At 36.2% G+C, this 18147-nt stretch overlaps 2 protein-coding genes across 5 annotated transcripts; both read left to right on the forward strand.

Annotated features, from left to right (window-relative positions):
• The first annotated feature begins 5600 nt into the window (after window positions 1-5600).
• Window positions 5601-8752, forward strand: LOC136233057 (uncharacterized protein At4g18257-like). The gene is made up of 3 exons (XM_066022596.1): window positions 5601-6102; window positions 6186-6503; window positions 8358-8752. Exons 1-3 carry the CDS (start codon window positions 5834-5836, stop codon window positions 8503-8505), a joined length of 735 nt encoding a protein of 244 aa, XP_065878668.1. The 5' UTR covers window positions 5601-5833; the 3' UTR covers window positions 8506-8752.
• A 4142-nt stretch (window positions 8753-12894) lies between these two features.
• LOC136233058 (heparanase-like protein 1) lies at window positions 12895-15127 on the forward strand. 4 transcript variants are annotated; one of them, XR_010690673.1, is made up of 5 exons: window positions 12895-13144; window positions 13315-13444; window positions 13805-13935; window positions 14033-14092; window positions 14617-15127. XR_010690673.1 is itself a non-coding variant. In XM_066022598.1 (5 exons), the coding sequence occupies exons 2-5, from the start codon at window positions 13382-13384 to the stop codon at window positions 14637-14639; spliced, it is 264 nt and encodes an 87-aa protein (XP_065878670.1). In that variant the 5' UTR covers window positions 12895-13144; window positions 13300-13381; the 3' UTR covers window positions 14640-15127. The 4 variants fall into 4 exon arrangements, 2 of the variants coding, with proteins under 2 accessions (XP_065878670.1, XP_065878669.1); XM_066022598.1 differs by having other exon boundaries at window positions 13300-13431; XM_066022597.1 differs by having other exon boundaries at window positions 13315-13431.
• Window positions 15128-18147: the final 3020 nt, after the last annotated feature.

The raw sequence follows: 18147 nt of genomic DNA on the forward strand, positions 1-18147 counted from the left end.
CTCCTGACCCAAAACGTTAGGGGTATTGTTGCACCTTAACCCTAAGTTTAACTAGTAATACTTTGCTATTTAAATAGTTAGGGGGCGTTTGGTTTGGGGTCTTTAGGAATGAGAATGAGAATGAGAATGAGAGGGTTTCATTCCCTTTGTTCTGGTTTGTTTACAAAAAAAAAAAAAACTCATTCCCTTTACCCATTTTAGATTAAGTCATTACTCCACTTTAGGTTAAGCCATTACCTCATGCCCTCTAGGGAATGGGATTCCCTTTACCCCATTCCATTTCCTAAACATATCCAAACACATAGAGGAATTAATGGTTATTCATTTTCTTTCCTTTAGTTTCCCTTTCTTGATTTCTTTTCTCTTACCCCTTGTGTATGCTGATCCGATCTTAGTTAATCGCAAACGGCTGTGGGAGATCCTCTTTTCGATGAGTGGCAGCATCTCTGAGCACTGGTTTATTGCGGGCGACTTTAATGATATCGGCCTTATGAGTGACCAGAGAGGAGGTTCCAATCATTATGTTAATCGCTGTCTTCACCACAAAAATAATATGGATTTATGTGGGCTTTCCGACTTGGGGGCTTCGGGTCATAGATTCACTTGGAAACGCAATAGTACCTTTGTTCGTTTGGACAAGGTCTATGCTAATGTGGCTGCCCTGACTTCTTTCCCTGAGTGTTCTGTTTTAAATCTTCCGTTCCGTCATTCGGACCATTGCCCTATTTTGTTTAGACTTTTGAGAGGCAACCGGCCTAGGGGGAAGAGACCGTTCCGGTACCAGCTGGCGTGGGAGTCCCATCCTAAGTTTAAGGAGTTCGTCCAAGATAATTGGAAACCTCATTCGAATGTCCTGCAAGCTTCTGAATGGTTCAGGAAGAAGGTGCTTGGTTGGAATAAGAATGTCTTTGGGCACATTATTAGAAGAAAGAATAAGTTGTTAAAAAGGATGGAGGGCGTTCAGCGTAGGTTGGATGTGAGGTTAGATCACAGTTTAGATGGCCTCCTTAGAACCCTTCAGAAGGAGCTGGAAGCTGTGCTTAGGCAGGAGGAGCTTCTCTGGTTCCAGAAGTCTAGGAAATCCTGGATTAGGGATGGGGATCGTAATACCAGGTACTTCCATCTGTCTACTATGATCAGGTGGCAGAGGAATAGAATTGAGGCTATCAAAGATTCTGATGGGGAGTGGGTGTATGAAGATGAGGTGATTCGGAATTTGGCTCTAGAGTTCTATAAGGAGCTTTTCAAAGAGGATCCTGTTCAGCTGGAGAGGGCTCACTCTATTGCTACCTTTCCTTTGATCAGTGAGGATATCAGTCAGAGTGCCTTTCTTCCTATTTCCCAAAAAGAGATTGACCATGCCATCTTCAGCATTGGGGCGTCTAAAGCGCCTGGTATTGATGGTCTTCCAGCTGGCTTCTACCACAAGCACTGGGGTGTTGTGAAGGAGGGTATCTATGAGTTTATCATAGGTGTGTTCAATAGGTCTAAGGATATTGAGCTGGTTAATAGAACTCTCCTGGTCCTTATTCCTAAAATTGATAAGCCTTCTTCCTTTTTGCATATGAGACCCATCAGTCTTTGTAATGTTCTTTACAAGACGATTACAAAAATTGTGGCTAATAGAATCCGTGGCATTCTTCCGGAGATCATTTGTCAGAATCAGGGTAGTTTTGTACCCGGTAGACAAATGATGGATAATGTGGTGATTGCCCAAGAAATGGTGCACACTATGAAGATTAGGAAAGGGAAGAAAGGCATTGTGGCTCTTAAGCTGGATTTGGAGAAGGCCTATGATCGCATCAACTGGAACTTCCTGATGGAGAGTCTGGAGAGAGCTAGGATCCCGGACAGTTGGAGAAATCTTATTAAGGTTTGTATTACTTCTCCTGTGTTTCAGGTTATGGTGAATGGGGATATGCCGGAGGAGTTCTCTCCGGGTCGGGGCATCCGTCAGGGTGATCCTATGAGTCCCTTCCTTTTCGTTATTACTATGGAGAGGCTGTCCCACCTTATTCAAGATGCCATTGATATTGGGAGTTTCCACCCGGTGGCCATCAACAGTTTCCGTCCCAAGGTGACCCACTTATTCTTTGCGGACGATGTCCTTATCTTTCTTGAAGGTAATGAGGAGCAGTTGAGTGTCATTATGGATATTCTGGATTGTTTTTGTTCGGCCTCTGGTCAGAGACTTAATATCCAGAAATCTAGGATGATGTGCTCTAAGAATATGAATCCGAGAATTTGTAAAAGATTAAGTGATTTGTCTGGTATTCCTCTTACTAATTCTCTTGGGAAGTATCTGGGGATTCCTCTCCATAGTGAGAGAGTGTCTAAAGTTTCTTTTAAAGATACTTTGGACAAAGCCAATACGAGGTGTGCCACGTGAAAGCCAAGACTCTCTCCCTCGCTGGCCGTCTGACTTTAATTCAATATGTGAATTCCGCTGCTCCCAACCACATCATGCAGGCTTGTCAGCTTCCGAATCCTGTGCTTAATGATCTTGATAAGATTAACCGAAGGTTCCTGTGGGGGGAAGCTGCGGAGGGAAGAAAGATCCACCTGGTGCCTTGGAGTGAGGTTTGTCAGCCCAAAGATTCAGGGGGTTTGGGCATTAGGAGAGCTAAGGATAATAATAAAGTTTTATTAATGAAACTCCTTTGGCGTATGTGGCAATGCCCCTCCTCTCTCTGGGTTCGCCTTCTTTGTGGTAAGTATTGAAAAGATAAGATCTTTGGGGGCCCGAAAGAGAGAGTTATCAATTGTTCCTTCCTCTGGAAAGGGCTTAGCGCCGTTTTTGCTGAGTTTTGCTCGGGGGTTGGTCTGGATGTGGGTAATGGTAAGTCCATAAGCTTCTGGTTTGATACCTGGATTGGGGATAAACCTTTAGTGGATGTGTGCACTTCCCCCCCGCCTAGTGATATCCAAAACTGGAGGTTAGCCGATATGGTGGACTCTGAAGGGGACTGGGTTTGGCCTAAATTTGATTCTTTCTTTAGCCTTGAGACTCTCCTTAGAATTAGAGGAGTGAAGGTGATTAATCAAGAGGAAGACATGGATAAGCATTGCTGGGCGCTGACTAACAATGGAGTCTATTCTTGCAAATCTGCCTTTGAAGCTTTTTCCCTTAACAGGACTGATAATCCCTCAGATATTTGGAAGACCATTTGGTCCCTTAAAATCCCCTACCGCATGAGGAGCTTCCTGTGGCTGGGCGTTAAAGACAGATTACTTACTAACTCAGATAGATACAGAAGGCATTTTGCGACCTCTGGAGCTTGCGGTAGATGTAGAGGCCATGTTGAATCGTTGTGCCACGCTCTTAGGGATTGCCCTAAGAGTGAAGAGGTTTGGAAGAAAATTCTCCCTCATCATACTTTCTCTTCCTTCATGTCCCATTCTGTGAACGACTGGTTCTCAGATGGTATTAGGGGAAAGTTATTGTCTTATATGGAGCATGTGGATATTTTCTTTGCCATTATCTGTCATCAAGTGTGGAAATGGAGGAACGAGGAGATTTTTGATAATAAAGCTGTGCTTTTGCCTAACTTAGCTGAGTTCTTCTTGAAGAAACTCTCCTCTATTATTGATAGTTTCAAAGGTGAGTCCCTTGCCAGATCTTCCCCGAGTAGTGATGTCCACCTCGTGAGCTGGAGCAGGCCAAGAGAGGGGGTTGTGAAGCTGAATACTGATGGTTCCTGCCTCAGTAATGGTAAGATTGCTGCCGGAGGTGTTCTTAGGGATGCGGGAGGCACCTGGCTTTCTGGGTTTACCTAGAATTTGGGTTTGGGTTCTTCCTTCTCTGCGGAGCTCTGGGGCATTCTCTCTGGGATCCAGCTGGCGATTAGGCTGGGTGTTAAGAGGCTTTCTGTGGAGTCAGATAACTTGGAGGCCATCAATATGATTTTGGGTAGTCATGCCATAGGTCTTCATAGCCGCAACCTTATTAAAGCTATTAAGAGGCTTAGTCCCTCATTTGATATCCTTGAGTTCAGCCACATTTTCCGGGAGCAGAACCGTGTTGCAGATCACTTGGCGGCGGAAGGCCATGAGGGGGTGTTAGGTGTTTCTACCCTTACCGTTCCCCCTATCGCTCTTTCTCCTCTTCTTTTAGAGGATAGGATTGGGGTTAGCTTTCCTAGGCTAATCCAGGGTAGTTGCTTGTTTTGCTTTCCTTTCCTTTCCTTTTCTACCAAAAAAAAATCAGCACCAATGTTTTGAAAACCGGACCGGACCGGCCGGTCGAACTGGGAACCAGTCAAGTGTCCGGTCCGGTTTTAACTATACAGGTTCAACTATATCAGACTGCATCAAACCGGGATTGAACCACAAACCGATATTGAACCAGTGAACCGGATTGACTCTGGTTTTTTAACATTTTTTGGAAAAAAATATTGAATTAAGGAAAAAAACTAAAAATTAGACAGAGAATGACCTCTTTAATAACTGGTGTTAATTAATTTAATTTTAATCTTAAGTATTGTGTTAAACTATGAATTTGATTTTAGATGTGTGAATTTTTAATTCATGTGTTAAATTAAGAATTGGTTACTGATGTGTGAATTTTATATTATCTGTATGAATTTTTAATTTTTATTAATATGTTAACTTAAGAATTGTTTATTATATGTATGAAATTTTTAATTTTATGTTCAATGAAACAGGATTTTATTATATATATATATATATATTTATTTTTTTATTCGGTTGAACCATTCCGGTTGAACCGATTGAACCTTGAACTAATTGTCTCACCGGTTCAACGTCCGGTCCGGTTTTTAAAACATTGATCAACACATAAAACATTATTGAGAAATGAGGGTAGAATATTTCCAAAAAGAAAAGAAGAAGAAAGAAAGGAGGGTAGAAAGTACCACTCCCACGCGTCTAGAACTCACCATTGCCCTGCAAAGTTTGCATGAATAAATGAATTAAAATGTTAAATAGTTATTTAATTTAAACCGGTTAAGTAGTTATTTAATTTAAATATGTTTGATAAATATTATTTTTCTATTATTTAAATTAGTTAATTTAGTAAAAAAATTATTTATTTTGATAAGTTAAAATATTTAACTTAACATTTTAAATTACATTATTAACTAGTATTTTTATATTCGATATTTATTTTTAATATTTATGAAATAATTACATCATTTAATACTTTTGTAATTATAATATTCAGGATTTAAAATTTTAAGTATTTATTTTTTCAACACTTAATTTATAATTTTAACAAACAATACTTTAAACAAAAAGCTTTGATACCACGATGTCATAAAACTGTTTGAACTAAAAGTTAAATTTATAATTAAAGGCTCAATTCAATAAAAATTACTCTTAACCATCAATAACATTAAAATAAGCTGCTGGGCATGAGCGGATGTTAGGTGTTTCTACCCTTTCCGTTCCTCCTTCTTTTCTGTTACCTTCTCTTCTTGAGGATAGGATTGGGGTCAGTCTTCCTAGACTGATCCCGGGTTAGGTTTTTTTGTTTGTTTGTTTTTTTTCTTCCCTTCTTACAAAAAAAAAAAAAAAACATTAAAATAAAATAAAACTAAATAGTAAAATAAAATAAAATTCCCACAATCAATTCATTATTCTGATAAAGTAACAGTTCAACTTGCATAGCCACGAAAGCGATATTAGACCGGAAGCCCATGCTACCTGTGGTAAACGGGTCGGGTTCCTATTTCAAACACCGACCGGCCGATTGAATCAATTGCCGGTAGCCAGAAAATTGATTCCTGGAGCAGAACCCTGAAAACTGATTCCTGGAAATCAAACGTCATTAATCGCTGAAGACTGCAAATTAAGGAATTTGATTTCGAGGGAAATGGGAGAAGAAGAGGGGAAGAAGAGGAGAGTGGTGGAATCGTTAGGATGGTTGACGGAGTCATCAATTTTGCCAAAGAAGCACCGAGCGATTGAGGGAGTTGGTGCTTCTTCCATACTCGAACTCAAGGCTCAGCTCTACAAATCCCAGGAGGAAGCCAAGCAATCTTCCGCATCTTCCGATGTCAATTATCACCGCGCCAAGAAGAAAATCACTCCTTACAACCCCTTGACGGCCAAGAATTCCGGGGTTGAATCCCGCGATCTAAAGTAGCCCTCTTTTCCACGTTTCTTAATGCTTTGTTCAATTAGGGTTTTCTCGTGTAATTGATAGTTGTTTGTCTCCAATTCAGGGATAAACTCGAGCTCAAAGCAATTAAAGATGGATCAAACAGCTATGCAGCACTGGAGAAGAAGGCAGAGCTATATGATAAGCTGGTAAGGGGAGAGCTATCTGATGAGGAAGACAAAGAGAAGTATTGTGTTGATTTTTTCCGCAAGGGCATTGAGGTAGAGGAATCACAGCAGCCACAAAGTCATGATAATTGTGCCTCTGTAGCTTCAGAAGAAGCTGGTGAGAATAATGATTCTGAGTTATTTAACACAAAATTAGTAGGTCCTGGACGAACTGCAGGTACGATGGACAAAAATGAACACAAGCATTTTGTGAGGTATGCTTTTCTTAGCTTCTTCTTATATGATGATATTGAATAAACCTCACTATGATCAATGATGATGCCTGCTATATAATTAGCACTACTGAACATGTTTATGTGGCTTCAGCATTGTAACACTTATTTGATATGTTATTTCTTATCCCTTTTATGTTTTATCATAAGAAAGAAGAATGATTCTGTTTCTTTAGGAGTTATGGTGTTTATTTTCTTTTTCATAGTTTAATTGTCTGTGTTTAACTTGGTGGGTTAGCTGCATTTTTGCACTAGTCTAAGCAGATGAACTGCCTCAAAATAAATAAAATTATAATTTCTTGATAGTAAATCAAATTGCAAGTTATAAACTTATAATGTAAGCGGTGTGTGAGTGAAACTTTAGATCCTGTTGGAGCTATGTTGCATGGAAACGGAAACAGACACTGGGAAACATTATTTCTAAAAAAATATAGTTAGGAGACGGTAATGGAAACAGAAACGGGCATGAAATGCAGAACCTCTCAACAGCTCTCGTTCCTTTCCTATCGGGATAGGTAGGCCCAAGCCTTTCCCTTCCTCTGACTGATCAGTAGTTCCCCACAGCTGACAAATAGGAGTTTAGGCCGTAAAAAAAGGCATCGGCCCCATTCTACCCTGAGAAAATGCTAGTGAAGAAGAATTTCCGTGCAACATGGTGTTGAAGTGATACTGAACAGTGTCAAGGAACAGTTTGAATCAAAAGCTTTAGCCTCAGACGAATGTCCATAGGATTCGAACCCTTAACCACTTGGTCTAAGATGCTATGATACCATGTCAAGAAACAGTTTGAACCAAAAACTTAGCTGATAGGTATGATCCAAGAATAGCTCTTATTATTATGTCCATAGTTATTAAAGGCGCACGAGGCACTGGCCTTAGCGCCATGGTGCGCCAAGTGGCAGTTGCCAAAGGCGCGCCTTGGTGACATAGGGGCAGGTTTAGGGGTTTTTACAGTTATCATATATTGTACATGTGTTGAATAAATTGTGATCTGATCTGAGGGTCCCAAATATATATATATATATATATATATATATATACATATATTAAAAGAGGAAGAGATTATACACTACACGTTTGAATTAATTAGAAGAAGAAGAGACATAGTCTTATTAGACGAGAAAGAAGTATATTACAACAGAAACACAGAAGTCAAATTCAAACAGAGATAAGCAACCAAAGGGAATTCGAATTCAACAGGTACTCCTCATCAAATTAGAGAGTTTTGATGAGGAGTAGAACTTAGGATTTAGTATTCAACATTAGCTTTCTAAATGGGGTTTATTTTGCATTTTAAAATTTATTTATACTTAAAAAAATATTGTCATGATTTAGTATTCACTGCATTATTGCAATTTGTACCTGTTGTCCAATTTTTCATTTTTTTCATTCTTTATTTTTGCAATTTGTAATTCTTTTCTTTTCATTTAATAAAATTTAGGGGTTTGGAGGTTGTGGGTAGGGGCTGATGCCAATCTAGTTGGGATGAGTCTTGCCTCTCAACCTTCTTGCTCTCTGCCTTTACTTAAAAAAAAATTCACTGCATTATTATGTTAGTTTTATATTATAGTTTTATAATTTTTGTTTTTGTAAGTGGGCCTTGTCTCGCTATAGCGCATGGCACGCGCGAAGGCTCTGGGAGCCCTAGCGCCTTAGTGCGCTATGTGCCTGATTATATCCGACAAGTAGCAAGATGCTACTGATTTTTTTACTGGATTGAAGAATAAATGTAGTAAGAAGTAGAAATAGTGATTTATGAAGGGTGTTTGATGGAGGCATTTCCTTTTGTATTAAGGGTGTATGACAAACAAGTGTTTTGTGGTGATGTAATTTCAGGGAAGTTCATGAAGAGGCTAATGAAGCAAGAGAAAAGGTATCTGAGCTGAAGGTGCGTAGACAGGAGCAGGCAGCAGCTAATCGGGAGAAGCTAAGACAGGCATATCTTCGTAAAAAATTAGAAAAATTGAAAGCAGAACATACATGATTAATGGGTCTGTTGAGTTTGGTATGTGATTTAATCAAAACATGCTTATTCTCTTCTATCAAATAGATGGATGTTTTGATTAAGGTAGAAGCAATTCAACCTCTCATTAGGAGCTTCAGCTATTATTCTGTGTAGGAATTTGAGTGAGGGGGAAAAAAGCAAAAGATACAGAGGTTTTAACAGGGTGACTTGTAAAATTAGGCAAACAATATTAATTATTTTAAAGGCTTAATACATCATTTGCTCCTGAACTTGTCCAAAAAGCTTGATTGCCCCTTGAACTTTCAAAGTGTTCCAATAGACCATCGAACTTGCATAAAATGTTTAGTTAACCCTATAAACTTGCGTATAATGATTAATTGATTACATTTTATGCAAGTGCAGGGAGGGTTAAATGCACCATTGGTCGCTGAACTTATATGGTTATCTCAAAATGGTCACTCAACTTCAATTTGTCTCAATAAAATCACTCAACTTTAAGTTTTGTCTCAATTAAGTCACTATAACGATTTTATGATGACATAAGTGATACGTCAATATGAGACAACTCATATTTCTAACCGAAATGACACATGACATCCACATATGCGCTACATGGCTATCACGTGTCGATTATTTTTATGGAGAAAAAAACTAAAATTTAGCTTTTTTCATAAAAAATACCCGACATACGGCTGCCACATTTCGTTCCGGTCAGAAATTTGAGTTAACTCATGTTGACGTGTTATCAATGTCATTATTTCGATACGTTTTAACTACTAAAATCGACGGAGTGACCTAATTGAGACAAAACTCAAAGTTTAGAGATTTTATTGAGACAAATTGAAATTGAGTGACCATTTTGAAACAACCATGTAAGTTCAGTGACTAATGGTGCATTTAACCCGTGCAGGAGGCTAACTGAATATTTTATACAAGTTTAGGGGGCTATCGGAACACTTTGAAAGTTCAGGTGACGTCTTATTGGTGTGAGTAACTGCTCCTCAGGCCTATTAAAACCGTTGATCAGATGGCTAACGAACTTACCAACATTTCATCACTTCCATTCCCGAAAGAAAAAATTTTAGGACCTCAACTGTCTAGTTTAGGAATTGGGAGAATCCCTCTGTGATGCGGTAGAAAGATTCTAGAAGGTAGCAATCCAAATTAGAGGTCTCAATGTGCATATCGTAGTACATGTCGTGGCAGCAAATTGCTAGAGCGAGGCCCTATCTTAGGAACTAACACACAACTGCCCAAGACATTCCTAACCTAATGCAATATGCTAAGGACTTTACAAAATGGGATAATCACATGCTCAATGCTTGAAAGCTCTAGTGCCAAAAATCGTTTAGCCCATGAGAAGAACTCTAGACAACACCTTAGGGGAGATAGAGATAGGGAACACGAAGGCAAAAGGAGCAACCTAAGCTGAGCTTCATACTCCTTAACACTCTCAAAAAAGGAAGTTCTATATTCGGTAGAGAAAAACAAACAACATATTGACTACTATCCAAACCTAAAAAAATCAGGACGATGTAGCAACAAAGCGAAAGACCATATCAAAAGAGACGTTAAGAAATAAGATTTTTGATGAGATAAGGTATCAAAATAGGCCTGTGGTTTTTGGAGAAGTATCAATTTAGGCTCCACATATAAAATATCACCAATATAGGTTTAATGTTTAAAAAATGGAACCAATTTAGGTCTCGATAACGGAACGAGATACGTCATTGATATTACTCAGTTAAGTTCTGTCAATTGTATGTGGAATGAGAAATCATAATTTAACATAGTAATAGGAATGACGTGTCCAATCCGTTTTTGGGGTCTAAATTGATACCATTTTTTAAACGTTAAACATATATTGGTATTATTTTATATGTGAAGCCTAAATTGATACTTCTCCAAAAACGATAGACATATTTTGATACTTTAGTCGATTTTTAATTAATTAATAAAATAATAATAAATATTATTATTATTTTTCAATAAAAATTTATAGAGTTTACACCAACCCAAAAGCGGTGGTACCTCTTTAGGGCAAGCATGAGGTAGGTCATCCTCCTTTCATAAAAGTGAGATACTTTTTAAGACATATTTAAATGTGTAAAAACTTTCTTTATAAATATCACCATAAGGTGAGTTTTAAGCAATATGTAATGTCTTACTCTTCTAGATCATAAATCTCTTTGAAGATAAATATTTGAGTTTTTTACATAAATTCAAATTGAGGCTAATATACAAATTGAGCCTAATGCTGTAGCCCAACACACTATTATTCGTCTAACATTGTACCGTCACTAAAACCCATTGTTGCAGTAACCAGAATCTCATTTGTCCCACTATTGTAGAGGCCATTAAACCAGTCCGTCATCGACATCCCGATACCAGATTACCAAGATCAACCTCCTCCCAACACCGACTGGCATAGGAGCAAACAAATGCCTTGCATTAACATTTGGTTCTAATACATAAATTGTTACTGTTTAATTTTTGTTATTAAAAATAGGCCTAATGCTCCTCAGCTCTGTTAACTTGTCCAAATTAGTCATTTTATTCTCACTTATCGAATGTCCTACTTACCCCTTAACTCCATAAAAGTGGTATTTCTCACCCCCTAACATGTCCAAATTGGTTATTTACTCCCAACTCATCGAATGTTCTATTTACCCCATTAACTCCATAAAAGTGGTATTTCTCACCATTTTAACTTGTCCAAATTGGTTATTTTACCCCATTCCAACTTATCAATGTCCTATTTGCTCACTTAACTCCATAAAAATGATATTTCTCAAATCTTATGATTCTACGTGGTAGTAACTTTGTGTGTGTGCGCGAGCGCAAAAAGGCGTGAAGCGCGTGGATGTGGAAAATTGGGCACTAACGGTAACAAAAAAAAAGATTATAAAAATCTCTAAAATCTAACATTCAAATCCCTAATTCCTATTTCCTTTCCGTTTCCTCTTCTTTCTTCTTCGTTCCTGTTGAATATAATTTTCTCCATTGCTATTCTATCTCCTTCATTACTCGGTTTATTGGTTTTGTTCTTCATCTGCAATTCGAATCTTTTCCATTAATCTGGAAATTTCAGCTCCAAATCCTGCCATGGCAAGCGATAAGGTATGCTATTATGGTGAAACGGCTGATCTGAAGGTTTGTTGGAAAACTCCATATCCTGGGAGACGTTTCTTTGGCTGCCCAAATTATGGAGTAAGTAATTATATGGTTAATCTCTAAGTGATAGTTAATCTAATTGAAACATTTAAAGGGTGAAGATTAATATTGTTAATCTATAATATGCAATCTCTAATTGCAGGGTGGCGATTTATGTGGTTATTTCAAATGGTTTGATAAAGGAATTTAGAGCTTCAAATGAAAAGAGGAAGTGCAGATTGTAAAGCACGATGAAAAGAGGAAGTGTAAAATTCTCAATAATAGGGTCATTTTTTTCTTTTTAAATATAACTGCTGAGTTGTCAAAAAAATTGACCGAATTTGACACGTGGCATTTGAGAAGTCAGACTTCAAGCGTGTCTCTTACAATATTTGAGAGGGTTGAGAAATACCACTTTTATAGAGTTAAGATGGTAAATAGGACATCCGATGAGTTGGGGGTAAAATGAGCAAGTTAAGAGGGTAAGAAATACCATTTTTTTGGAGTTAAAGAGATAAATAGGACATTCGATGAGTTGGATGGTAAAATGATAAATTTGGACAAGTTAAAGGAGCTTGCACTACAAGAAAAACGGTAATTAGCAACCAATATTTGAGACCAGATTAAAATCGGTTGCAAAATTGCAACCAATATGGTTGCAAGTCATTGCCATAGGTTGCAAAGGAAATGATTAGATTTCTTAAATACATTTGAAACAAAAATACGGTTGCAAAATTCTCTTGGTTGCAAATATTGCAACCAGATCTGTCTCAACATATATTTTCTGGTTGCAATTATATTTGCCCTAAATTTCAATTTTACTAAACCCGAACACTTGTTTATAAACCTGATTTTCATTTCTCCAAACCAACTGTTAGCACTACAAATGAGTCGCGCCGCTATCATGAACAGTTCGGTGTACGACTCGAAGTTCGATCAAGTTCATGAATAAACTCATAAATATAATTTAATTTTGGAGGTTCTAAATCAAAATGTACATAGTTTTAAGTTAATAATATTATTTATATTTAATAGTTATAATTTGATATTTATTTTTTTATATTATAATTTGCTCTATTGGATTTAAATAATATTATAATACTTATTATTTGGGTAAATAATATTTATTTATAAAAAAACTACACTATAAATTACTTAATATTAGTACCCGGCACCACTTCAAATATATCTATCTATAACTAATACAAATAAATAACTAATACTATTATTTTATAATTTGATAATATAAAAGAGTAAAGTAAAGTTTTAGGGTTTTTTCAATTTTCCTTCTCTCATTTGCGCCTCCATCCACTATCTTCGTTCCTCGCCTCCATGGTCTTCTTCAGTTCTCAATCTCTCAGAGACCGCCGTAACCCTCTTCGCCTCAAGTCTCCATCACTTGCCGATCATCGTAACTCTCTTCCCCAGTTCTCCATCTCTTGCCGACTGCGAATCGCCTCAGTTCTCCACCGGTCACCTCAACTGAATTCGTAACTGCTCTAAGGTGGGTTATCTTATCTTTTTTATAGATCTATCTTAAATTAGCTTTCGAAAATTCAGTAGAAAAATTGAAGTTCTAAATTCGAACTTTAACTCTGTTTGAGCTTCTTCCTCTGTTTAGCACAAAATCTTCGTTCATTTTACATCTTAATTTTATAGAAAACTTATCTCCAGGACCCAAAGAAACTGAGATTTTCTCCCATGAACTATTTGTGTCAATGGATTACGACATTTGCGCCCTATGCCAGGCCACTTGATTTTCCTCTGTGCGTTGCTAGATCTCTCAGTCAGGTACTTAACCCAGGTACCATCTCCCCCTAGATGTTGCAAGGGCTTCGACAATCAAGGCAATGTAGCAATATGGTTCTGTAATACAGAATTACATATTATTTTTAGTTTTTAGGCTTGACAATCAAGGCCAATTAGGCTAAAGTTCTCTGCCATCGAGACTATTTTAAGACTTTTTCTTTTTCCCCATTTATTTATACTAGCTCTACTTCCAAGTTTTCAGTTTCTGGTATAGTTTTCAAGTTTTCAGTTCTCAGTTTTCAGTTTCATCAATGCATATTTAAAGGAAGTCTGGAAGAAGAGATTGTTCGACACACTGACATATTTGTGATACGATTATGATTGACATTTTGAATGTCATTTTTTTTTCATTTAGCTTGAATGCTCTTTATGGAAGGCACCAGATCAGGAAGGGTTTTTGTGCAGGAGCATGGGATTCTAGTGATGCCCATGCTTTTATGAACTACACCATAAAAAGGGACACAAAGTTAGATTTATGGAAATTTGGTATAAGCCTTGTACAAAGTCTTTTTTTATTTTTATTTTTTTGCTTAAAAGGCATGTCTTGCACACTTTATCTTATGTATTGCCTTTGTTATGGAAGGTAACGAGTTAAGTGGAAGTGGAGTTGGTGCAAGCGTTAGTGCTGAACTCTACCGGAGAGGTATGTGTTGAAATTTACATATGTTTCATATAAGTTTAAACCACAGTTAATGTTATATGCACTGATATATAAGTCTTCTAAATCACAATCTTATTGGTTACTGCTATATCATACTTCGTTTCATGAATTTTATCTTATCTTTGTGGGCATCATTAAAAGCATTTTCTCTTTGAAGCAAGAGCAGTGGCATTATAGCTTTTGGACATGTTTATTTATTCTAGAGACTATTCAGTTTTAGACACAGTATATATGGCAATATGTTAGTTTTGTGTAACATGTTGTTGATATGAGGATTTTTAGTGGAATGGATTATAAGTTTTCATTTACTTATATTATATTTTTGTTTAAAATGTTGACAGGATTTAGTGAGTTTTGTGTAACATGTTAACAGGTAAAAAATATATACTAATGGATTATTAGTTTTAGTGGAATGGATTACTAGTTAAGAATGTATACAAATGTTTGTGTTCATTAAATAGAATATCGATGCATATTTTTAATTTTTTGTGTCATATTAAATGTAGGCAGGGTATCAGAACACTATTGAACAACAAGAAAAACAAGTTGAACGGACACCTACTGAACTTGAGGCAGCCATTAATCAAACAGAAGCATTCTATGTGGCTTGTGGAGGGGTTAATAGAGATGGAGGGATTTCTGGACTAGCTTCAGCTGCATCTCATATGTATGTCGCTTCCTAGAAATACAAGAGCAACTCTTTTTCTTCAAGTCCCAACATTAAAAGTGCATCTACCTCTTATGCTAATACACACTCATCTTCGGTCTATACATCTTTAAGGCAAATCCAAATCACTCCTGACCGACTTTAGGACTTCGAGAGGATTGTTTTTTTGAAAGAGGGTGGATATCGAACTCTTACTCCCCACCCTCATTTTGGTGATCACATATTATTATGAAACCTTTAGAACTTACTATTAGTTATAAATTTAGTTCAGTGTATGTATAATTTTAGTTTTTAGAAGAGTATGTATAACTTTATTGTTACTTCTAAATATATTTTGTTTATTCATTTTATATTGTTTGTTTATTACCAGAAAAATATATATAAAAAAGCTGTCCAAAAATTCACTCATTCGTAGTTGATGAAGTGAGCTTGGTTGCAAAATTCTGCGGTAATATTTGCAACTGGATTCTTTGCAACCAAAATCTTGTCTCTAATAACATCATCACACAAATCTGAAGTTGGATATTGAAACCAAATAGTGGTTGTAAAAAAACGGTTTGTAAACTTTGCCACCAATTTAACAACCAATTTAATGGTTGCAAATTTTGCTACCTTAAAGCTAGATTTGGTTTCAAATATTTAGCAACCTAGCAATTACCAACCGATTCATTTTGGTTGCTAAAAATACAAATCTGGTTGCAAAAACGTATTAGAAACCGATTTAGCAACCAGATTTTTGGTTGGTAATTACTATTTTTCTTGTAGTGTTGGGGGAGAATTAGACCTTAAAAATATCCAATGCTAACAAAACTTACAACATACCATTATTAATAACTAAACGAAGCATACACTTTCTATCTATCAACTTATTAATTGAAATTCGATTTTGATCACATTAACTTTAACTTAATTGTAATTAACAATGAATTGGTTATCAAAATTAATATCTGGTTTTAAATATAAATACAAAGTAACCATATTGTCTACCAAATCATTACTCTTTAATTTTTGTTATTAAAAATATTGTTGTCCAAAAATATGAACACTAGCAAGTGCACTAGATACAAGTAATAAAGTGTAAGTAAATTATCGTCTCCACGAGGATAGAACAAGTAAATATAATTACTTAAAAGGATGGGCACAGTCAAGTTTAAAGAGTAACCGATCACTTAATTTGAGTTTGTGTTTGATTTGACAAAATAAAATGATAAAGCAAGTTAAAAAGAAGTTTAATTACAGATTTGGGAAGAACAGGCATACAGCAGGCACAAAAATGGTAGTGAACAGGCACTCCGCTCCTTGTTCATTAAGTAGAAACAGTTTTGGCTTAAGGTATCTTTCACGAAAATCGGTTGAGTCAGGTGTCCATTGTTCCCAACGTTCTTTAAAAATAATTAAAACAAGTCTCCTTGAGATTAATATATCTCTAAGCTTTAAGAACAAAAATGCATTTAATTTGAACAATTAAAACCCTTAACAGATAATCAATTACGTCTCAGTTTCATGATTAAATGTGTTTAGTGAAAGTTCAGTTTTGCAAAGAGAGTCTCCTCATAATTGCTCCACTTAGAAATAGGTTAGCTACTCCTACTTAACGCTAATTACTCACTGAACAGCCAAGCTAAGTATACTTAATGAATTTAGAGGGAAGTAAACCTGCTCTTTTACCTGTTCCTGGACAGCTGCATGCTTGTTAATTAAATTACTTACTCATAAATAAATGAAGTAAGACAAAAATAATAAAGAAGAACAAACAATGCATTAAAAGAACAAGAAACAAAATTACAACCTAATGATTCAGTTCTAAAATCTGAATGCTTCTCAACACAAAAGAAAGACTCTTTAAATAGCCAAAAAATCTAGCAGAAATCATTGTTCTAGATAGATTAAAATATTGAAGATATGGTCTGCCATACTGTTCTGACAGACAGAAATAGTCTGCTGAACAGTCAGACAGTCCATGCTGTATTATTTTCTTCCACAATCATGGCTGTTCTTCAGGAAATCTAATTTCTCCTTCACGAAAGATCTCTAATAAATCAGGGAAGAGTGATCATCCACATTTTTGGGTCCATCTTTCATCCGAACAGTTGTTCTCACTCATTCCTGGTTGTTCTTCTCCTTTAAGCACTTGTTTCCTCTTGCGCACAACATGAGCTCTTCCACTGAACAGGCAGTGACCCTTGAACAAGCAGAATATGTTTTTCTCCAAATACCTCTTTGATCCTTGATTCTCCATTTTGGTCTTTTTGCTCCTCCAAAATATCAGTTTCACTCCAATTAAGCACAAGTGATCTACCAAGGTCCTCTTTCTTCAATCTATAGAAAAATCACTTAAAATTCCCATTAATAGCTTAATTATCAAATTAAATCATGAGAATTAAGAGGTAAAAATAAGTAAAATATATACATATCAAATACCCACACACTTAGATCTTTGCTTGTCCTCAAGAAAAGGAAAACTCATTCTTAGCAACAATAAAAGAAACGGTTTGGGTAAGTAATTCTAGCATGAAAGACAAATTAAACTAGCAACAAGGTAATGAAAGAAGAGACTGTCAACTAAGAAATGTTTAGAAATCATACTTTTGCTTTTAGATATCAAAACAAACAAATTTAACTTTAACCAAGAATTCTCTCCAACAAGCCAAAATGCAAAAGAAGAAGAAAAAGCCAATCCGAATCAAAATGTCTCACAAAGTGGTCACTCAATCACTCAAATGTGTTTAAAGGTATTGAAAATTGAAGCACTCAACAGTCTAGGCATACTTGCTCAATCTCATAGGCTTGCAAAGTTGTCAAAACTCCATTGCTTTGTTCCAAACCCAAAAGTAATCAAAAGGTCTTTCATTTTGGTTGTAATGGGGCTAGGGTGATTAGGTATGGATAGGAAATATTAAGGTTAATCATGGCTATAATCTTACAATTCCCAACTTACACGACTGTGCTCGGAACATTTACATTACAAGGGAATGTTTTAAAATCAAACACATACCACTTATGACTTTGACAAATTGATACCACGAGAAGGGAATTTTTGCCTTATGCTTTTTTTTCTTTCTTTTTTTTATATTTATTATTATTATTATTTTTTACATAGGCAAATTTCATGAAGTACAAATTCTCTTAGCAAAGCATTTTTCTTTGACAACACACATTTGGGAACTTTTACAAAGTAAAACATTAGCCATGTGGGTGTGTTTAGGAAAAGACATTGAGAATAGGCTAAGGAAAAACAATCTAGTGTCTATAAAAAAAAAGTTAAGCTCAAGTGGGCTCACTACAATGAGGATATTCAACTTTGCACATAGGTAGGTCAATTTAAACCAAATGGTTACCCCTATGCCTCTATCACTTTACTTTGGGAATA

Source organism: Euphorbia lathyris, chromosome 6, assembly GCF_963576675.1.
Source record: "Euphorbia lathyris chromosome 6, ddEupLath1.1, whole genome shotgun sequence".
NCBI lineage: Eukaryota > Viridiplantae > Streptophyta > Magnoliopsida > Malpighiales > Euphorbiaceae > Euphorbia > Euphorbia lathyris.

Coding starts and splice junctions, on each gene's coding strand:
- LOC136233058 (XM_066022598.1), top strand. CDS start 13,382: ATGCCAGGCCACTTGATTTTCCTCTGTGCGTTGCTAGATCTCTCAGTC. Junction 13,936..14,032: donor GTTAGATTTATGGAAATTTG/GTATAAGCCTTG, acceptor TTGTTATGGAAG/GTAACGAGTTAAGTGGAAGT. Junction 14,093..14,616: donor TGCTGAACTCTACCGGAGAG/GTATGTGTTGAA, acceptor TATTAAATGTAG/GCAGGGTATCAGAACACTAT.
- LOC136233057 (XM_066022596.1), top strand. CDS start 5,834: ATGGGAGAAGAAGAGGGGAAGAAGAGGAGAGTGGTGGAATCGTTAGGA. Junction 6,103..6,185: donor GTTGAATCCCGCGATCTAAA/GTAGCCCTCTTT, acceptor TCTCCAATTCAG/GGATAAACTCGAGCTCAAAG. Junction 6,504..8,357: donor GAACACAAGCATTTTGTGAG/GTATGCTTTTCT, acceptor ATGTAATTTCAG/GGAAGTTCATGAAGAGGCTA.